Genomic DNA, 22976 nt, shown 5'->3' on the forward strand with positions numbered 1-22976 from the left:
TTCCCGGACCAGGGCTCGAATCTGTGTCCCCTGCATTGGCAGGCAGCTTCTTAACCACTGCGCCACCAGGGAAGTCCCTCAGTAACTGTTACTATTAATTTTTAATAAACTCTTTGATTTTGCAAGTATTTTAGATTTTCAGAAAAGTTGCACAAATAGTACGGGGAGTTTTCATATACCCTTTATCCAGTTTCCCCTAATGTGAGCATTTTATGTGACTACAGTACATTTTGTCAAAGCTAAGAAATTAACATTGGTACATTACTACTACCTGATCCCAAGACTTTACTTGGATTTCACCAGTCTTCCCACTAATGCTCTTCTTCTATTCCCAGGATCCAATCCAGGATACATGTTGCGTTAGAGTGTTCTTATTTTAAGGTGCTGTCTGCAAGAGGGGAAGGTTTGCCTTCAGTTCAGAGCCCTAGGCTCACAGTATAATAAACTGTGGCTTTGTTTTGAAACCCCAGCTTTAGCTGAGCGGCTAGGAGGGAATCATAGTTTTAGCTACATAATTACTTGTTTCCCTACCCCTAAGGCAGTTAGGGGCTATTAATGGGTTTAGGTTTGTAGGGTCTGATGTATCTCGAAGAGGGCCATGTTTAACAAGATCGTTACCACTGTTTACTGGTCGCCAAATATTTCCTTAGTGCTGGGTTTTCTTGGACTAGCTCCTATCACAATAGTGGAGAATGTCCATGGGATTGATGACATTTGGTTATTGCTAAGGCTGATTCATCCCGGCCTGTGGTTCTGGGATGCTTTGCCTGATGATAAGGAAGACAGCAGCTTAAACCTTGTCTTTATTCTGCAGCTCTTAGGATTTCTTAGAAGTCTCTGGGTCAGCGTAGGGCCGAAGGATGGCACTAAGTTGATCCGGGGTGATGTAGTCAGCTTTGGATGTCATGAGCTTGCTTTGCGGCTCTGGGGAAGCCACTGAATCCCCTTGGGTCTCAGTTTTTCCATCTGTTAAATGAAGCCTTTGGTCTAGGTAGAGCCTCCTAAAATCCCTTTCAACCCTGTAAGGGTGTGATTATGTCAGTAGACTATTCAGTGGAGAGTCCATGAAGCTCTGGAAGTTCCGTCAACTTCTTTCCACGCCCGAGAAAAACTCCGTTATTTTAAACCATCACTCATCCCGTGTTTGTCAGAGGAGTGGAGGCATTTGAGTATGAGCCTATACAGTACTTGATTTGGAAGGTGAAATCACTTTAAAATTAGGTAATAGACTAAAAAGTGAGTGTTGAATCACTTCCTGATTACGCCTTCTTCCAATTTCTCCGCCCCCATTGCTCCCTTTCCTTAGCAAGGATAACAGAGCACTCATCTGGGCCACAAAGAGTGAACAGCTGCTCCGTCCAGGACCACTCAGATGGGTGGGACCAGCATGCAGAGCTGCTCGTAGCACAGCTCTGATCCTAGAAGAGGGGGAGAGGGTGAGGCGGGGAGGAGGGTGCGAGCCTGCTGAGTGAAGGCATGCTCGGGGGGAGGGAAGAGTCCAGCACAGCACAGCTTCAACACGTACTTCCTGCCAGGAATTGGATTGCTGCGGTATACGCGTTGCCCCATGTAATTCTTAAAACAACCTTGTTAAATGGTTTGTTGCCCCCATGTTTAGTTTTCTCGAAACTGAGCTGCAGAGAGCTTAGGTTATTTGTCTAGGACTCCCCAACTAGTAAGTGGCAGAGCCAAGATCCAAACTCGGACCTGCTTCTAAATCCTGCACGTTCCCATCCATGATATACGTGGACTCAGGCAAAGGGTGTAGGATGCTTGAAAGAAAGGGCATGAGAGATGGGTCTTGATGTTTTGGCATTTTCACAGGTGGGAGTGCCTGGGCCAAGGCAGGGGGGCTGGAGGGTTCGGCACACAGCCGGGGATGGGGGCAGTGGTACAAGATAGGTTTTTTTTTTTTTTTTTTTTTTTTTGCGGTACTCGGGGCTCTCACTGTTGTGGCCTCTCCCGTTGCGGAGCACAGGCTCCGGATGCGCAGGCTCAACGGCCACAGCTCACGGGCCCAGCCACTCCGCGGCATGTGGGATCTTCCCAGACCAGGGCACGAACCCGTGTCCCCTGCACCGGCAGGCGGACTCTCAACCACTGCGCCACCGGGGAAGCCCAAATTTTTTTTTTTTTCCTCAGCGCTTTTTTTCAGGAGCTGTTATTGAAATGCTCACTCCCTTCAGCATCTTTGATTACTGAGCAAAAAATTGGGCTGCTTTGGTCTTAGCGACATTTAGCTGGAGGACGGGCTCCAACACAAGCTTTCCCATGGCTCATTTGATTGATTGGGCATTACATTTTCTTTTGGGGAATAAAGAAGCAAAAAGGACTTTGGGGTGCAGCGAGGCCCCTGTCACGTGCGCGGGAACCTGATTATGCATTCCTTTTGTAGACAGAGGCAGGAACAGGGAGGGACGATGGCCAGCTCCTCACGTTTACGTCTCACATCTTTAGGTCTGGTGCTGCTGCTGCTGAGGCCAAGCTCGTACTGCTCACAGCACGACAGGCCAGTACATCGAGAGACGAGGTGCTGGGGCAAGGAATAGTGTCTTTATTCAGAAAGCCGTCAGACTGAGAAAATGGTGGACTAATGTCCCAAAGAACCATCTTACCCTAGTTAGAATTGAGACTTCTTTTATACTAAAAGGGGAGGGGGTGTGGTTGGTTGTGGCCAACTTTTGGTGTCAGAATCCTTTGTTCTTGTAGCTGCCCACAGTAGGTCAGGTCATGATGTTCCTACAAGCCTCCCTTAAGACAGATGTTATTCTCTGTTCTGCAACTTTTTCTCTCTGTATGAATGGAAAAGTGTTAGTCAGAGTCCTAAGAATGGACTATCCTGTATATTTCAAGCTACGGGCAACATTCTTAACTTGTAGCAAATGCAATAGAATACATTTTTCTTTTTCTTTTTTTTAGATCCCATATATATGTGTTAGCATATGGTATTTGTTTTTCTCTTTCTGACTTACTTCACTCCGTATGACAAGACTCTAGGTCCATCCACCTCACTACGAATAACTCAGTTTCATTTCCTTTTATGGCTGAGTAATATTCCATTGTATATATGTGCCACATCTTTATCCATTCAGCAGGAATAAAGCGATAGACATAGAAAATGGACTTGAGGACATGGGGTGGGAGGGCGGAGCCGGGGCGAAATGAGAGTAGCATCGACATACATACACTACCAATGTAAAATAGTTGGCTGGTGGGAAGCAGCCGCATAGCACGGGGAGATCAGCTTGGTGCTTTGTGACCACCTAGAGGGGTGGGATAGGGATGGTGGGAGGGAGACGCAAGAGGGAGGAGATACGGGGATATATGTATATGTATAGCTGATTCAGTGTTATACAGCAGGAACTAACACACTGTTGTAAAGCAATTATACTCCAATGAAGATCTGTTAAAAAAAAAGCAATAGAATACAAAGGTTAAAGAAAAGGAAACAGATCCAATATAGAGTCAGATTTGTTCTTCCCTGTCACACTACCAGCCCAGTTTGCCTTTATAAGCAGGGCTGCAGCTGCAGGAGGACTTTTGGTATCTACCGTCTGGAGTCATAAAGGGACTGGTTGACAATGACTTGTGTTTTGAGTTCATTCCCTGAAGTCTTGGGCCCAGTGGTTACCACCTCCTCTTTGCTAGACTATCGCTTCCAGGCCCTGCTTCTTAGGGGTAATTGAAGGTTAATCAGATACACTACTTCCTGCTTCTGTATCAGCTAGTTAATATGTCACTACATCCAGATTTTAAAAAATGCCCGACATTTAAAGGAGCTTCGTTAGTGTTGACAGTTTCAGGGAAGTCACCTATGTTGGGGGATTATTAAAAAAAAAAAAAAAAAGGTTTATCATACAGTCCAGCAGTCACACTCCTTGGTATTTACTCAGGTGAACTGAAGAGTTATGTCCACACAGAAGTCTGCACACAATGTTTAGAGCAGTTTTATTCATAATTGCCAAAACTTGGAGGCAACCAAGATGTCCTATAGTAGGTGAATAGATAAATAAACCGTGGTCCATCCAGACTATTATTCAGACCTAAAAAGAACTGTAAAGCCACGAAAAGACTTGGAAGAATCTTAAATGTATATGACTAAGTGAAAGAAGCCAGTCTGAAAAGGCTGCAAGACTGTATAATTTCAACTATAAGGCATTTTGGAAAAGGCAAAACTATGGAGACAGTAAAAAGATTAGTGGTTGCCAGGGGTTGCAGGGGAGCAGAAAGAGATGAAAAGGTTGGAACACAGAGGATTTTTAGGGCAGTGAAACTACTAGTTGTGATACCAGAATAGTAGATACGTGTCATTATGTATTTGTACAAACTCATAGAATGTGCAACACTAAGAGTGATCTCTAATGTAAACTATGGGCTTTGGATGATAATGAGGTGTCAGTGTAAGTTCATTGATTGTAACAAATGTACCACTGGTGTAGGATGTGTGTAGTGGAGAGGTTGTGCATATGTGGTACAGGGAGCATATAGGTATTCTCTGTATTTCCTGCTCAATTTTGCTGTGAACCTAAAACTGCTCTAAAAAAAAAAAAAAAAAGTAACGTATGCCTTTATATGCTATGTTAGTTTTCTGTTGCTGCTGTAACAAAGTACCACAGGTGTAGTGGCTTAAAACGACTCAAATGTATCATCTGACAGTACTGGAGGTTAGAAGTCCAAACTGGTTTTAACTGGGATAAAATCAAGCTGGCAACAGGGCTGTGTCCCTGCTGGAGGCTCTTGGGAAGACTCTGTTGCTTTGCCTTCTTCGGCTTCTAGAGCTCGCCACCTTTCTTTGGTTTGTAACCTTTCCTCCATCTTCAAGCCAGCGGCAAAGCATCTTCTAGCTTCTCCTTTCTGACTACGACCTCTGCTTTTTTTTTTTTTTTAATGGTACAGTCACTTTTTTTTAATTTTATTTATTTACTTTTGGCTGTGTTGGGTCTTCGTTTCTGTGCGAGGGCTTTCTCTAGTTGTGGCAAGCGGGGGCCACTCTTCATCGCGGTGCGCGGGCCTCTCACTATCGCGGCCTCTCTTGTTGCGGAGCACAGGCTCCAGACGCGCAGGCTCAGTAGTTGTGTCTCACGGACCTAGTTGCTCCGCGGCATGTGGGATCTTCCCAGACCAGGGCTTGAACCCGTGTCCCCTGCATTGGCAGGCAGATTCTCAACCACTGCGCCACCAGGGAAGCCCCGACGACCTCTGCTTTTATCATCACATCTTCTCTCTGATGCTGACCCATCTCCCTTTCTCATAAGATTCCTTGTGATGACACTGGCCCCACCCAGATCCAGGATCATCTCATCTCAAAATCCTTAGCCACAGCTGCAGAGTCCCTCTTGCCATGTAAGGTGACGTATCCACAGGTTTTAGGGATTACGATGTGGTCCTCTTTGGGGAGAAAGTCATTATTTTGCCTGCCACATATGCCCTTTATTTAATTAATTCATTTATTTTAATAAATTGATTTTATTTATTTATTTTTGGCTGCGTTGGGTCTTCATTGCTGCGTGAGGGCTTCCTCTGGTTGCGGCGAGTGGGGGCTGCTCTTCGTTGCGGTGCGTGGGTTTCTAATTGTGGTGGCTTCTCTTGTGGTGGAGCACGGGCTCTAGAGCGCAGGCTCAGTAGTTGTGGCGCACGGGCTTAGTTGCTCTGCTGCATGTGGGATCTTCCCAGACCAGGGCTCGAACCTGTGTCCCCTGCATTGGCAGGCGATTCTCAACCACTGTGCCACCAGGGAAGTCCCCACATATGCCCTTTAAATAAACTTTTTGGGGGGCCCTGTCATCATTTGAGACAGGCAGCCCAATCTCTTTTCTCTCTCTCTCTCTTTTTTGGCCGTGCCATGTGGCTTGCGGGATCTTAGTTCCGTGACCAGGGATCGAACCTGCGCCCTCGGCAGTGAAAGCGTGGAGTCGTAACCACTGGACTGCCAGGGAAGTGCCCAGGCAGCCCAATCTCATTTCAAGATTGATCCTTGGTCATGTTCCAGTTTATGTGGGAGACGGGGAACCTGGCGAGGAAAAGAAATGAAAGAAATCCAGTTGGGTTCTGGATTTGACCGGAAGGATAAAGGATCATTGATTCTCAAGGAGGGGACCCACCTGAATCGTCTGGGATGCCTTTCTATTTCAAGCATCCCAGATTCTGGCAAACCCTCCCTCGAGAGGCACATCCCTTCTGCCTCACCTTGCATCTTGTCCATGAGAATATTGTATATTGCTCACGTGCAGGGGACAGAAAAAAGATTGGTACCCAGTGATGCATAGGGATGGAAAGGAGCTTTGACAGAAGAGGTTGGACTTGGTGTTGAGAAGGCGATGGGGATCCGAGGCTGGGGAAGTACCTCAAGTGACATTGACAAGGATGGGATGTGGGGAGGGACTGGAAGATGAGGTGAGTGGCCTTACTGGTGACATGGTCTAAATGGGAGGCCCTGAAACATGCAGGGGTAGAGGTTGCTGGGTACGCCTGTGCCTCTGTGCTGGTCATCCTTGGTGGGAGCTTACCGTGAATGGCAATTACGGACTGTTGTTGAATTCTAAAGCAAGTGAGACAAAGTCCAGTAAAGGGATGGGTGAGCCCCTGGCATAGAGAAGGCTCCCCCAGGCTTCCTTTGGTGGTCCCATGGAACTGAACTGATGAGCTGTTTTCATTGTTTCTGGGAGTCTCTGAGGCAGGTGCAATTTTCTACGGGCGGCGCTAGCACTTTTGCTGGGAGAGTCCAGTGCCAAACCGGTGACTGTGTGTAGGTGATGCATCAAAGAAGAGAAATCATTTTCTTTTTGCACAGATTTGTTTTTTATTGTTGCATTCGCAATACCTGGTTGCATCACTCGGAATGTTATTTTGGAGACGGATGATGCAGATTTATTTTAAAGGCAAGGCGTAGTTAATTTTAGAAACCCATTCAGCATTTTATACGTTAGTGCTGTCATACGGTTACAATGGGTAGTGGGTGTGCTCTAGCCAAGATGTCATGGTGTCTGTAAGAGTAAACAACTGTGGATGAGTGTTTAATTCACTAAATGTCGGAGAACCTTAGATCAAATTGACCTCCCCGAGATTTGAGTCCAGCTTCAATTCTCCCTTTTCCCTTTTGTTTTTCCCCCTCATTGGGGTGATGATGGTCCCACTTTGCTCAGTTCCCTGGATCTGCCACTTCCTGGCTCTGTGACCTTGAGCAAATGATCTTATTACTTTGAGATTCAATTTCTTTATCTACAAATAGCAACAGAAAACAACTTCTTCCTCCCAAAGCTGTTGGGATGGATAAAATAAGATATCAGATGTGAAGCTTTGGTCCCTGGAAATAGTAGGTGATCAGTAAATATAAGTTCCCTTCTTCCTTTTTAGAGATGAGAAAATTGATGAGACAGAGTTGACATAGTCTCACTGGTTGTCTTCAGATATTTCAAGGGTTGTCACATATCACAGGGGACAGACACCTTCCTTTAGTGCTCTGGAGAGCAGATGTGGTGCGAAGAGGTAAAAACCGAAGGGAGACAGATTTCAACTCTACTTAAGGAAGAACTTTGTAGTAATTAGAGCTGTCTCACATCCAAGGCAGTAGAGCTCACGAAGTAGTGAGCAGTCTGGTCCTGGTAGTATTCAGTTAGCACAGAATTTCTCAACAGTGCCACTCACCTTTGGGACCAGATAATTCTTTGCTGTCAGCGGCTGTGATGTGCGTTGTGAGACATTTACCAGCTTCTCTGGCCTCTGCTCACTAGATGCTACTAGTAACCTCCCCCTCACCTCCAGCCCTACTTGTGACAACCAAAAATGTCTCCAGACATTGCCAGATGTCTCCGGCAATGGTTGAGAACCACTGAATTAGAGGCTAGATGACAGCAAACTAGACTCCCTCTTCCCAAGGTCAGCTCCACCCTACCCCACATTGAGTTCTTAACAACGTTAGAATTCTCGCGGTGGCTTTGGGATAGTACCTACCACCAAGGATTAAAGGCCTAACCCAGGTGACACTGTGGGGATCAGTTTGGGCCATAGAGAGCGAGGGAAGTCCCCACTTGGAAGGCCTTCAGGGGATGGTTTAATGGTTTGTTGCTTATCGTGGTTTTGCAGGTCATGCTGGCCGCTTCCTATTGGTCGCTCCTGGCCCCAGCGGTGGAGATGGCTACGTCCTCTGGTGGCTTTGGCGCCTTGGCCTTTTTCCCTGTGGCTGTCGGCTTCACCCTCGGAGCTGCGTTTGTCTACCTGGCTGACCTCCTCATGCCTCACCGGGTGAGTACCACTCCGCTTTGGGCTCTTGTGTCAGGATGTGTCTAGCTCTGTGCCATAGATTTACTCCTGTTCAACCTTGACATGCCAACTCGTGTCTATGTTAAGTAGCCAGCGATATCGAAATAGATATTTCACACCATTTAGGTCTTTTACCTGGAGGAACGGAATTGTGACTTAATGCCTAAAAGAAAATAAGCTCTTGGTAGTCTGACTCATCACCTCCTTAGTTACATTTTGATACGCTCAGATTTTAAATATCAGATCTCATTATAAATATAGAGTGCAGCTGACGTCGTGTGGTCCGGCACTGTCTACATGAGCGGACCTAGACGCTGGGGGAAGGGAGCGCCCGCGACGGTGGTCCTGACTCTTAGAGAGCTTATGATGTCATCAGGGAGATGACAACACACCCACCTGCAACGTAAGACCGTCGACAAAGCATCGTATCCACAAGGGCTTATTCATAGGAGGGCGAGGTGGGGAGACCGGGCAGTAGGGCCTTGGGCTGCGCTCACTTCTGCCATGAACCGGTTATGTGTCCCTTCTCCCCACTTTTCCTTCTTACGGCTTGAGAATAACTCCCTTTAGGGGCTGCTGAGTGAAAACTGAAAAAATCGAAAAAGGCGTCAGAATTGGGGTGTGCCGGCGATTTAGCTTTTTTATTTTTTTTTGCCCTAAATAGTGCTGGTGGGTTGGGTTTGGGGGATGGGCATGTACTTGCTTACAGAGAAGCACAAAATGAACCACAGCCTGAAGTCTGGTTGTGGTCACTGAGCAGAGGGAGCTGAGGCCAGGGCACGAGATCATGACCCAGCGCCATCAGCTAAAACCGGATCGGCTGAAGGGTGGACGTCAGTAGGACCCAGTGCGGGCACAAGTCACCTTAGCAGATGCAGTGTCCCAGCAAGTCCCCGAGGTGGGCAGAAGGCCCCTGAGAGACCTGAGCTGGTGCTTGAGTCCTCTGTTCACCCAGGGTGGGCGGAGGCACGGGAGGGACCGTGTCGAGGAGCTGAGTTTCTCTGCTGGGTCGCTGTGGGCAGGGTCAGGTCGGGCTCACTGGAGTGGTCTGGGCATGCACCCCAGGAGGTAGGCTCACATCCTTTCCCCGGCCCACCTGCCTTCTTCTCCATTGGAACGTGGCCCAAGACACTCGTGAGAAACTGATTACTCGTGTTCCAGAATGGCCAGCCTCTGGCCCAAACAGCTGGACGTCATGGTTGGTGGGACAGCTGTGATGTTGTCTCGGAGGTGTGTCATTCTTGTTCATCGAGAGCGTGAACGGCCGTGTCAGTTTCTGCCCCCTGGGCCCTTTGCTTCCTTGTTGTCAAGGAACATCTGCTTGCTAATAGCTTTGACAGGTCCTCAGCATGGATTGCCATATTCTGTCCTCAAGTCCGCCCTGGTTATCTGTAAACTTGCTGCTGGGGTGTATTCTACTTGCCCTGGCAGGAAAATCTGGCAGCCAGGGGCCTTAACTCCTGAACAGCAGACAGGGGGCTGGCTCAGCTGCTGTGCACAGCCCCTGCTGGTCTCATTCTGCCCTTCCCACCTGGGCCCACCTGGGCTTCTAAGGCAGTATCTTGCAGAGGGCTCTTTACAATTGTGAAGGGTCACCCTTCCCTGATACTGGGGCCAGGGAGTGGGGGCCAGGTGTATTTGACCAGCTGCCTGAATGTAGCCGCTTTCTCTGGGCAGTGTAAATAGTCATTCGGCCAATTTGTTCTGGGCAGCAGTACTTTTTCTTTTTTTTTAACCTTCTGCTTCCTGTTTGTTCTACTATATGTTTTGAATATAGAGAAGATCCCAGGGGAAAGTCTTGGGTAGAATACACAGAGAATTAGGCCTGGCTGGGGAGTGGTGGGTGAAGTTAATGGGTTTTGATCTTGGGTCCGTGTGGCTGACTGAGCAGCCAAGGGGCATACAGTCCTCTGTCGGGGAGAAAGCGGGGGCTAGAATTTGCTTTCAGAATGCTTGCTGCGATTGGAGTTTAGGAACCAGGAGTTCTGTGGGTCCATTCAGACTGAGATCCTTTCAGTTTCCTGTTCACTCCACCTTATGACAGAGCCCCACCGCTCAGCACGTGGCCCAGGGAGAGGACGAAGTGGTGAGAGCAAAAGGCTTTGGCTGCACTGGTGGTGGAGGGGCTCGTCCTGCAGAGCAGGCCCCAGGGGAAAGGGGGACCTGCCTGCAGAAAACCCCATGGCCTCCTTCCTGTCCTCTGGGAGGACCGTGCGTGGAGTTTGACGGGGTGAGAGGAAGTGAGTCAGTCTCTGCCTTATTTTACCTGCAGAAGTGAGCCAGTGCAGGAGTCCGCTCAGCACAGACGTGTGGTTTGAGCGATCCTGACATTGACTCGTGACCGTCCAAGCACAGGTGCCACCACCTGCCCACGTCGGAGATGTCCACCCTGGTTATACTTACACGTTCAGGGTGGCAAGACTCTGGGTGGGTGGGAAGGAAATGGTTAACAACCGGCCCTGTTCTCCAGCTCCATTTCCATCATTCAGCCTTTCCGATGTATTTGTGCCCCTTTTGGAGCCGGAGCGCCATATTGCTCATGAAAAGGGTTTTACTCATAACAGCCTGTCAGGTTGAGCCCACTGTAGCTGTGTTAACTTCGGATGCATCAGATCGCTCCCTGAAAGGGTATTTATTTTCATGTATTTATCTGGGGCTAGAGTAGAAAAGGCTCACGCGGTAACTGTTAATGGGAAATGAGCTGACAGGGTTTTACAGAGGCTTTGCCAAATGATATCTTAATGAGAGGGAGAGAGAGGCGGGGTAGGCAAGGAAGGTGCAGTCCGCCAGGGCCGGGAAGAGGCCTGACAGGAGGACGCTGATGGCGAATGCGGCTCGGGCCAGCCTGAGCCTAGCACTCCCCTTGGATGGTTCTAGGGAGAAGGGGAATGGACCTTGAACAGCTGTTTGGAGATACTGACATTTTTATGACCTTTGCAGTTTGCTTCTATATAAAGTTAAGGATGGCAGTGGGTGCGAAGACTTCACCTTTAGTTTAAAGCTGTGATTTTCTACTGGTGGGTAGAGGGGAGAGGAGGAAGAGGGTGCATTTGTGTCGCCATGGCCTTGTGTCTTTCTTTTTAGTCATATTAGTATTACATCAACACAGCACAAAAATCTCATTATAAAAATTAAACAAACTTTAACGTGTGACACTCCTTTCTTGCTGTAGACTGTGTCCTCTCAAAATTCCAATGCAGTGGTATTTGGAGGTGGGGCCTTCTGAAGGTGACCAGGTCATGAGGGTGGGAGCCCTCACGAATGGGATTAGTGCCCTGATAAAGGAGCCCCCTTCCCATTCTGCCACATTGGGACACGTACACACTGTTTGTGAACCAGGACGTGGGATCTCTCCAGACACTGCATCTGCTGGCACTTTGACCTTGGACTTCTCAGCCTTCAGAATTGCCAGAAATAAATTTCTGCTGTTTATAAGCCACCCAGTCGATGGTAATTTGTTAAAGCAGTCTGACCAGGGTAAGAGGCTCCCCTGTTTCCGTACTCTTCCCAAACCAGTCAACCATTGTCATCAGTTTAGTGGGTATCCTTCTAGATTTTTCTCTTTTCTCTTTCTTTTCTTTTTTCTTTAAGAAAACGAATTATGTTGTGTCCTATAAATATCGAAATATAAACACTGTCCCCTATGCTTGTGTTGTTCAAGTATGCTTTAAATCAACTCCGTAGCTACATGAATCCTGACTCATTTATTTAGACTTCCCTTCTCTTTGCTTATGTACGTGCATGCATACATTTCACACGGTTGGAACCGTCTGTGCGTTCTCTTATGTGTTATTTTTAAAATTCGAAACGATTTTTATCTATAGTCATTTTAGAACATATACTGCATCCTTCCATCTTAGTGTAGTTCACCGGACCATTGCCCTGTCACTGAGGAGTTAGATTGCTCTGTGCTTTTGCTTATGTATATATGTCTCTCTGGAAAATGTCATTTTGTTGTGTGTCTCCTGAAAAACAAGTGGTAACGTCTTGGCTGTGTTGTTGACACTTGCTTTTCCAGCTTTGCTTTGCATCTTGGCAACCTTCTCTCTGGGAGATGTGTGTTCCCCGCCCCCTCCCCTCCCTCTCTTGGGATTTGACATCCAAAGAGACTGCCCAAGGACTGCAGGGGGAGGGAAGGTAGTGGTGTCTGAGTCTGCCCGAGACCCTCGGGCTGGGCATCGCAGCTGACGGCCCCGCCCAAACGTGCTCAGGGGCAGCAAGCGATAGGGGTGCGACCTTCTCCTCAGTGCCCTCCTTCATGTATCTGTGTCCCAATCCTGTTCAGTTTCTCTTGGTTTTCGCTGTGATGGCAAAGAAGATGCCTCCACTAAAAACTTAAACGAGAAGGATGTGCGCATACCTTTAATATGCACCTAACTGTTGCTGGTGTCAGTTTCTGGCCACTGGAGTCGCTATGAGGGACCAGGTATGACAACTGTTTGGAAGTGACAGGTGATTATTTTCCCCCTCAGGGGTGATGCATGTTTTCCTCCTCTTCATAGATCCTTTCCATCTTTAGCGTTGTGATTCTGATTCTACTACTTTACGAACGAATACCTAACAGAGGAGATTGGGGGTGGGGGAATGGCAAGAATCGCTTACAGAAGGAGAAATCGCAGTGGCATCCACCTGTAGGGTCCATAGCATAATTCTGATATTATCAGATAAGCCCAGCTAGCTTCACAGTGAAAACCGGCTCCCTGCCTCCGTTTTAACATCTCCTCTCTTTTGCTTTGCTGTGGTTTGAGATCTGCACTTCTATTTGATGCTCTAAGGTGCATCATGGGGTTGATGGACGGTTGACATTTCAGCTGGCCTGGAGAGAGTCTCCGTCCAGCTGAATCACCGGGTTCCTCCAGCGTGGGGACGTGACCGTGTCATCAGAGGAGGCTGGGCGCCGGGGTGGATTGGGCGGCCCCACTGTCTGGGAAACCAGGTGGAAGAGGGATGAGGTTTTGCAGACAGCCCTTTTGCTTAACTGTATACCCATCTGTCCTCATTTTCTAGGTCTGCCATAACAAACCACCACAGACTGGGTGGCTGAAACAACAGAACTGTATTTCCTCACAGTTCTGGAAGCTAGAAGTCCAAGGTCAAGGTGCTGTCAGGTGCCTCCTTCTAACCATGTCCTCACGTGGTCTTTCCTCTCTGTGGGCATCACTGATGTCACTCTGTGTGTCCAGATTCCCACTCCTGATAAGGGCAGCAGTCAGACTGGATTAGGGCCCAGCCTAAGGGCCTCCTTTTAACTTCATCACCTCTTTGGAGACCCCACCTCCAAATCCAGCCACATTCTGAGGTCCTGGGGGTTACGGCTTCAGCATTTGAGTTTGCGGGGTTGCGGGGAGCAATTCAGCACATAACAGCATCCTCTCCGTTTCTTTTGATATTTATGGTACGAAGATTGATAGTTCACCCTGTGGATGTGTGGAGGCCCTCAGTTCAGGCACTGGGTGTTCTGACCAAGAGCAGGCTGGCACTTGAACGGGCACGCTGAGTGGGCAGAGCTCGCTAATGAATACACGACGCTAATGAATACTTCAGTTTCTAATGGAGCAAAGCCGCGAGCTTGCTGGCATTGGAAGCCGTGGCTGGTGAGTCCTGGGCTGGGGAGCGTTGCCAAAACCTTGTCGTTCAGATGAGTCGCCGACAAAGGAGCGTTTTGAATCTTTTGTGAAAGCCAGTTTATTTCATCATACTGGGGGGCTCTTGGCCCACTGATGCCGCAGGCCCTTCACAATGAGGTATTTGTAAAGAGCTGGCATTCAGGTCCCCCTGGATCCCAAGCACCCATTTCCAAGGTGCATGTGGAAGCCGTGGCCGAGGTTGCTTCTTTTGCCTTTCGACGCATCCTGCTGCCTCCTGTGACTCTTAGGAAGGTGCTCGGTGTCGGTTTTGGTCCCGTTGGCATGCAGAGGGGCTCAGAGGGGGTTGAGGCAGGCTCCTAGTGTGACGTGCTTGCTGATTCTCAGAGAAAGCCGTGGGTTAACCGTCCTGTGGACGCCTTGCTCTGCGCATATACCTGCTGGGAACGCGTATCACAAACTCCCTTCCTCTCCACTTGCTCCCTTTGATTTCTAAGGCGGGCGGGGGCGGGGGGGCTGCTCTTCTACCCTTGTGTATGCCTGGGTGTGTTAGCTGCGTACCCAGTCCTGGCTAGTTGAGGCTACAGGAAAAATATCTGTGGCTTTGCAACCGATGGCACAGAGCATCTGAGAGGGCCCAGTCAGAGCTTGGAAACCTACCTCTGTGGGTGCTGTGTATTCCCCAGGTACCTTCACTGGGTGTGGCACGAAGACATGCACATGTGCGCGCACATGTGCACACGAAGCGGCCATTTCAGCACAGGCTGGCTTGCTGAAGGGACCTCCCCAAGCACTGAATGACCCTTGTTATTTTAATAGAGTGGTGGGGATTCTGGAACGCAAATAGGCATGGTTGGGACCTTCTAAGACTTGGACTTCCTTCTCCATGCTTAGAGCACCTTTTCATAGTTTAGACCGTAAAGTGGTGACTGAATACTTGTATTCTCTTGCCCTGTGTTGAGCCAGGCAGCAAGATTATAAGAAATATCTAGAGGCCACCATGGAAATTTATTGAACCAGTGGCTGGTTGGCAAAGATGACGGAGGCGAAGATGATTTACGAGGCTGGCTGGCTAAAGGAATTGGGTGTGCGTTTCATCATACTTCCTTCCTCCCCAGGGGGACCAGGGCGTGTCTGTCGGCTCACAGGTGTACCCCTCGCTAGGTGGCTGGCGCATCAGTGCCCGATAGAGCAGGTCCTGGCCACGCCTGTCCTGTCCGCCTTCTCTCAGATTGTGGTGGTGCTGGTGATAGTGTAGACGGCTCACCTCAAGGCTGGGGAATCATAACCCCAGAGGAGTTAGAGTTCTGGTATCAAAGAAGAAAAGAAGGGGTGAAGTTTGGGAATGTAGATGTCGGATTGGCCAGTTCTTTGAGAGGAAGGAGTTGGATTAAAGCCCCTGGAAAAGCTAAAACGTTGTTTAGCTTTAGCTCGATGTCCCCATAATGAGCCCCAGGGATAAATGACAGAAGGCATGTCAAGGACGGTAGGAAATGGAAATGCCCTCTGAAGATGCTCTGTGCAGCTCCACGCCTGCCGTTCCTTTTGTCCTGTGCCCTAGGACTGGGAGGAGGGCAAGGGATCTTCATCCCTGTGTCTCAGAAGCACACGTGTCTCCAGAATCCCAGCCAATCCCCTTCAGAGCCTCCCTTTTCCAAATGCATGGGTTAGCAATAGGAGGACTTACCTTGCCTCGACCCGAGCGAGACGGGGGAGTTCTGAACGTAATGCAAAAGCCAGTAGACCATTACCAACACGCTGGCATGGTGCCCAGCTCAGAACACTGTCCCTCCAGCGTTCGCAGACTCTCTCCTAGTTACCCTGCAGGGCACACTGTGTGTGTTCCTTCAGCAGAAATCTTCCCTGGCAACCCCAGGTCTTGGTTCCACTTGGCACCCCCCCCATCTTGCCCTGTTTCTTCCCTCTGCCGTCATCACCGGTGGGCCTGGTCACTTGTGTCCTGAAGGCAGGGACAGGTCTGCTCTGGTCTCCCCTGTGACCCCGACAATACCTGGGCATCGTGGGTCTCCAGGAGGTATCTGATGAATGAGTGAATGGAGATGTTGGGAAGATCAGGTGAGATCGTTGTTATGAAAACTCCTTAGAGCCTCAAAGTTGAAAGCGCTTTACAGCCATGAGTTATTTTCTGGAGGCAGACCCACGCTCCTGGGCAAGTGGCCACTTTTGAGGCACTATAGACACGAGGCACAGAGAGTTGAATAGAAAAACTTAATCTGATTTGAATCTGTTATATTCTTGTTCACGCTTTATTTGCTCTGTTAATTACGTTTGCCTAAGACTCTAAAGACTTACGCTGCTGTTTAGAGTCAACATTTTCCTAGCAATTCGACCAGGAAGTGTGTTAGAAGGAATGAGGGTGGGGACGGGGTGGGAGGGGGCTGGGAAGTTGCCTTCGGTGCTTTAGAAAAATATTGATGCCTGGGCCTCCCTCTGGAGGCTCTGAGTCATTGTGTCCCAGGTGGACCCTAGGTATCTAAATGAAAACATCCCCCCAGAGGCCCTGATGTTCAGCCGAGTTTGGTGACCAGCAATTGAAGGCAACTTACAACTTGCTTTGATTCAAGTGATGGTTTTTGGATGGTTTACTGCAATTCAAGTACCTTTCTCTTTCCCTTGGCAGCCAGTCTTACGATTTATTGCAAAGGACTCAGTAAAGAGGGAGAGAAGGGCTTCCTGCAGGTGATGAAGGTACAGTCTCAAGACGAAAGGGGGGAACTGACCTGGTTCTATGGGTTGCAAACTTCAGAGTGTACCAGAATCCCCTGGGGGGGGGGGGCTTCAAAAATGCAGGTGCCTGGGCCCACCCCAGACTCAATGACTTCTAAGCTCTTGGGAGGCAACCGAGGCATCTGCATTTTAAAGTAGGTCCCTAGGGGACTTTTGGTGCTCACCAAAGTGAGGGAGTCACAGAACAGCCCAGGAAGGTGTGCTGGAGGAGTCTGCAAAGCTGTAGTATGTGAGGGGCACAGACAGAAAACTTGGGAGGTGGGGTACCCAGAATCCTCTATGTCTCATGGTCTCCTTAAAAATGTATTTTTTTATGACACAAATGAACTTATTTATGAAACAAAGACAGACTCACAGACATAGAAAATGAACTTGTTACCAAAGGGGAAAGCGGGTGGGGGAGGGATAAATTAGGAGTTTGGGATTAGCAGATACAAACTACTCTATTTAAATTAGGTAAACAAGGACCTCCTGTATAGCACAGGGAACTGACTATATTCAGTATCTTGTAATAAACCATAATGGAAAAGAATTTGAAAAAACATACGTATGTGTATGTATAACTGAAAGACTTTGCTGTATACCCGAAACTAACACAATCGTGTAAACCAACTATACAAAGAATTAGTTTTTTAATTGATGTGAAATTCACATAACATAAAATTAACCGTTTTATTATTTATTTTTATTTATTTATTTATTTTTGGTTGCACCTCACGACTTGCGGGATGTTCCCTGACCAGGGATTGAACCCTGGGCCACGGCAGGGAAAGCCCGGAATCCTAACCACTAGGCCACCAGGGAACTCCTAAAATTAACCCTTTTAAAGTGAACAATTCAGTGCCATTTGGCACCTGACAGTTTTGTGTAACCAGCATTGCTGTCTAGTTCCAAAGCATTTCCATTCCCCCAAAAGGAAACCCCCATCCCCATTAAGCAGCCACTCCCCCTCCTTCCCTCCCTCGTCCCCAACCCCTGGCAACCACTCACCTGCTTTCTGTTTCCATGGATTTATCCACTTTGGCTATTTCATATAAATGCAGTCATACAGCGTGTGACCTTTTGTGTCTGGTTTCTTTGACTCAGCATAATGTTTTCAAGGCTCATCCACATTGTAACCTGGGTCAGAACTTCATTCCTTTTTACGTCTGAACACTGTCCCATTGTATGGATGTGCCGTCGTTTGCTTTTCCATTCCTCCGTTAATGGGCATTTGTGTTGTTTCCACCTTTTGGCTATTGTGAACAGCGCTGCTGTGAATGTGGGGTACAGGATTTGTTTGAACACCCTAATTCTCCATCCTTTGGGGGTATGTATCACGATCTCCACTTCACCAGTGGTTAAATCAGGTCAGTCCAGGTGGGCAGCCTGGCTGGCAGCTCAGATGACCCACAGTTTGCTGGAGTAACAGATGCAAAGCTCTCTGAAGCTCAGCTCTGAATAAGGAGTGGCCAGGAGGGCAGTTGGGCAGTTAACAGGGCCAGAGGGAGGGGAGGTCTGGAGGGAGCTGGTCGGGGGCAGGGCAGTTCTGTTTGGCTGTAGCTTCAGGCTAGCTTCCGTTTCAAGTGCCTTTTCTCAGCAAGGTTACAATGGAAACAGCCAGAGTAATCTTATTAGAAATACGTTTCTGGGACTTCCCTGGTGGTGCATGGTTAAGAATCCACCTTCCAATGCAGGGGACGCAGGTTCAGTCCCTGGTCAGGGAACTAGATCCCACATGCGTGCCACAACTAAGAGTTCACATGCCACAACTAAGGAGCCTGCCTGGTGCAACCAAAATAAATTAAAAAAAAAGAAAAAACATTTCTGACCATTCACTCGCCATCCCAAATCCTTTGCGATCTCCCCAATGGATCCAAGCCTTTTTGTCTTTTTTCTTTAACATGGACTTTCTTCTGGGCTCTCCTCCAGGCGCCTCCTTACCTCCTTAGCTTCAGCTCAGGCCAGTCCTCCGCCACTTGAACCAGCCACCAGCTGCTGCAACGGGCTCTCAGGACACATGTGCCCTTTGTCATCCTGAGCCTTTCCTCGCGGTCTCCCTCTGCCGGGAACCACTTTCCTCCTTTAGCCGTCACCTGGCCAACTCCTCCTGGTTCCCCTTCAGGTTAGGACAAAGGCATCCTTTCCTCCGGAAGCTTTCCCGGAGCTCCGATCTGGGCGAGGTGCCCCTGCATCTTTGTAGCTCTCCCCGCCGAGCCCCTGCCTGGCAGGGGCTTCCCTGGTGGGCCGGCATCTCCTTGGGGGCAGTGGCTTGGTCAGTCTTGTTTGCCCTGAATCCCCAGCACCTGCCGCGGAGCCTGGCATAGAGAAGGGGGCTCAGAACGTGATTTGTTCTGACGTGAGGAAGGAGTGAGTGTGTGTTTGATCCTGGGACTTTATTCTTCACTGCAGCCTCCAACCTACATCAGTGCCTGCAGCAGGCTAGATGCTGTGGCCCCTCTAACACCTCCCAACACAATAAACACTTCCTAAATGTGGGATCGTTGAATGAAAAGGAGAATTGTATGTATTGCGTGTATTTATGTATGTGCGTATGTGTATGTGCATATGGCATTTTTTTTAAAACAAACAATTCTAAGTAAAGTAGAGGGGAGAAGGCTGGCTTTGTGAAGAATCAGGTGGTCAGATGAGCTAAAACAGGGTCAAAAAACTTTTTCGGAAAAGGACCAGAAAGTATGTATTGTGGGCTTTGCAGACCTCTTATGGTTTCTGTTGCCTTTCTCGTTTCGTTTCCTTTTCCTTCCTTCCAACCCTTTAAAAATGTGAAAAACATCTGTAGCTCATAGGCCGTACAAAAACAGGGCACTGGCAGCATTTGGGCCACGGGCTGTAGTTTGTAGACTCTTGATTCGCAAGGTCCTTTAAGGCCAGTTGCTTTTTAAACTTGGCTTTAGTGGTGTCATGTTATATGCATTTATACGTGGCCCTTTTTTCTTGATGGTTAAAATTATGTGTGTTAATTGTAAAAAAAAAAAGGCCTAGAGAATAGAAAAGTTCGAAGACATAAGAAAAATCTACTTTTAATCCCACTGCATGGGAGCAACTATAATTCATGTCTTGGAACATTTGCTTTCTGTATCTTTTCCTGTTGTTCTTTCTTCTCCGTGTGGGAAATGTCATAATAACTCACAGTCGTGGAGCATATACCGTGGGCAGGCACATTACATGCATAATCCTGTGGGGTCAGTGCTATTGTTGATTTTATTTTACAGATGAGGAAACTGAGGCTCACTTGTGTGATACGAATGATCTAGATGCATAAGGACCCGTCTCACTAAGTAGCAAAGCCCAGGGATGCCCAGGTGGTGATGGCAGATGCGTGTGTTGAGGAGGAGCCTCTGTCCCTGGGTCCCTGGGTGGCTGGAATGAGCAGAGCCCCTGCTTGTAGAAGAGTAGGGTAGTTTGTTATTGCAGCAAAACACAGCCCATCCTGACTGATACCCCGAACCACTGAGACATTTGGGTAGCATCAGTGTTAGTCGTGTAATGCTATCTCGGGGGCCTCTGTACCCTTGTTTTAGATGCCAGAGGCATTTTGGTGGGATACTTCCTGTTTGTGTGTGTGTTTTGTTGATGAGAAATTAATCAGTCCATCTAAGATAGAAATGGGAAATGTTATTTGAGCCTAAATGAGGATTATAACCTGGGAACAGCATCTCACAAAGCTCCGAGAATTGTTCCACCCCTTAGAAGTCAAGGCACAGTTACATTAAGTGTTTTGAGACAGAGGGCTGTACATTAAATAATGTATTACTATTTTAAAAAATTTTTTCTAACATCTTTATTGGAGTATAATTGCTTTACAGTGGTGTGTTAGTTTCTGCTGTATCACAAAGTGAATCAGCTATATGTATACATATATCCCCATATCCCCTCCCTCTTGCGTCTCCCTCCCACCCTCCCTATCCCACCCCTCTAGGTGGTCACACAGCACTGAGCTGATCTCCCTGTGTTAAGTGGCTGCTTCCCACTAGCTGTTTTACATTTGGTATTGTGTATATGTCAGTGCTACTTTCTCATTTCGTCCCAGCTTACGCTTCCCTCTCCCCATGTCCTCAAGTCCATTCTCTACGTCTGCATCTTTGTTCCTGTTCTGCCCCGAGGTTCATCAAAACCTTTAAATGACGTATCATTGACAGTTTACACAATCCAGATGTGAGTGTCATTGTGGTGGTTCATGTGACCTCTTACAAGATCAAGAAAGAATGTTATCTTTTAAGGAGTTGTCTTGTTAACACTAGGAGAATGTTGCCCTTTATGGTTGAGCAGGTATTTCTGCGGATTGGGGGTGGTTTGGTGGATGCATAGTGCAGACACACGGTGCACAGTGGTGGGGAGAGACGAGGCCAAAGGCCAGAGGAAATTTTTTTATGTTTAAATTTTTCTTGCCTTGCCATAAAATATGAATTTGATTTCACAGTTTCCTTATTGATCAGTCATCCCATTTGGACTCTCTCGGGAAGCAAAAGAGGACAGAATTAAAGGGATGCTTGCCACTGCTTTCTGCTCACCCCTAAATTCCATCACGAAGGAAAGCGTGTGGGCAGCCTTGGATACCCGTTCCCTGTGATGGTGATGTGTGAAGTGTGGGTGAGGCTGTGTTCCTCGCTTCCTCAATCCCAGGGGCTCCAGGCTCCTTTTGGGGCATTTGCACTGTTATCCCTGCCTTTCTCCTCCTCTTATTCTCCTGACAGCTGTCGTAAAAATAACCGCCTGCTTTGTCTGACACCCTGATCCCGACTCTGCTCACCCCTCCCCGTTTTGCTAGAAGGGCTTGCATATCGAGTTTCCATATGGTGCAGTGAGTGGCAGTTGGAGGAGTCCCAGCAGACTGGCTCCTTGGTGACGCCCAGGGTTCCTCCGGTTCAATGGCAGGAACGATTTAGGGCAGGACTGGCAGGTAACGAGCCCGGGGAAGTGCGAGCTTGTGCTGGGCTCACATGCTGATGGAGTTCTAGGTTGGCATTACACTTGGGGCTAGTGCTGGGTGATTTATGTTATGTGATGATACACTAGAATGTAATGATATATTACCTGACGATATACGATATAACGGTATTCCATAATGGCATTATGTAGCGACGTATCATTAGATAGAGCGTACCATCATTCTTTCTAACACCCCCATGTTCCCCACCCAAGTCCACATTTCTCGGTTGCGTGAAAGCTTCTTTAGAGGCAATGTGTCGTACTGGAATACGCATGGACATTGGATCAAATTGCCCTGGATTCACAGGGCTGTGTGTCTTGGGGCAGTTACTTAACCTCTCTGAGCCCTGGTATCCTTATCTGTAAAATGGATATAGTCCTACCTGAGAGGGTGGCCATGAGGATTAAATAAAATGAATGCCTATAGAGTACCTAAGACGTAGCCTGGGCAGCTCACAGTAGGTCTTTAATAAATATGAGTTATACCAAGAAATGTGGAAGCAGCTGGGGATAACTTTTTGGTTATGTTTCTTATTTGCACAAGTTGTGGATTCAGGCATGATGAAACATTTTTAAGTGTATGTGTCTGTGTGTGTGTGGGCTGCTTTTCTCTTTTAATCATTTCTCTGTGGTTATCGTCACAGAAAATAGCATCAGCTCCATTCCATCTCTGGTATCCTACGTGGTCTGGCTTTTCTTGCATCTTCACTGAGATGTTTCAGCAGGGACCCCCCCCCCAAACTTTGGCTTCCCTTTCCCATTCTGTTCTGTGGCTTGGTGACTGGATGAGTTTTTGTTACCATGAGGAGTACCCCCGAAGCAGCTGCATGTGTCAGAATCACACTGTGATGGGCATCTGGACCTGCACACTTTTGTAGACCTTTGCTGTCTTCTGTCCTAGGCTGAGACTCTTCTTCCCTTTTCCTCCTTACCCGCTACTGCCCTGTCCTCCCCACCAGGTCTATTTTTCTTTGATTCATTTAGTGCCAAACTTCGGTACCGGTCATTTTGCTAGTCCCAGGGATCAAAAGCCCTATAATTAGATAAGCAATAGCAGAGCAGTAATTGCTATAGTGGAAGAGTATAAGATGAGAGCCCTGATAAATCGTGACTCAGTCTACCTGGGGAAGGCTTCCTGAAGTTGGTGCTTGAGTTTAGACTTAAAGGTTAAGTTGGAATTTGTCAGGTAGATGGCCTTGACAGGGGGTGGTGGGGTATACATTTCAGACAAAGGGAACAATATATCTAAAGATGCACTACAGCAGGTTGACTAGTTCATCGTTGCGGTGGTACAAAGCATGTGTATTCGTTAGCCATTGCTGCCTAACAAACAACCCTAAGATCTCAGTGACACACCACAGTCAGTAAGGATTGATTTCCCAGCTGCCTGTCAACTGGCTGGGACAAGTCTGCCGATGTCAGCCGGGCTCACTCGTGCCTCTGTGGCTCTGCCGA

General features: G+C 48.0%; 1 protein-coding gene across 4 annotated transcripts in view; it reads left to right on the plus strand.

Annotated features, from left to right (window-relative positions):
* The window catches only part of SLC39A11 (solute carrier family 39 member 11), a 431705-nt gene that overhangs the window by 124909 nt on the left and 283820 nt on the right, over positions 1–22976 (plus strand). For all 4 annotated transcript variants that reach the window (XM_029210793.1, XM_029210794.1, XM_029210792.1 and 1 more), the window contains one exon: positions 8083–8241. In XM_029210793.1, coding sequence (XP_029066626.1) covers positions 8083–8241 — 159 coding nt within the window. The remainder of the gene's footprint in view (positions 1–8082; positions 8242–22976) is intronic.

Source organism: Monodon monoceros, unplaced genomic scaffold (assembly GCF_005190385.1).
Source record: "Monodon monoceros isolate NGI ecotype Baffin Bay Population unplaced genomic scaffold, NGI_Narwhal_1 Super_Scaffold_9, whole genome shotgun sequence".
NCBI lineage: Eukaryota > Metazoa > Chordata > Mammalia > Artiodactyla > Monodontidae > Monodon > Monodon monoceros.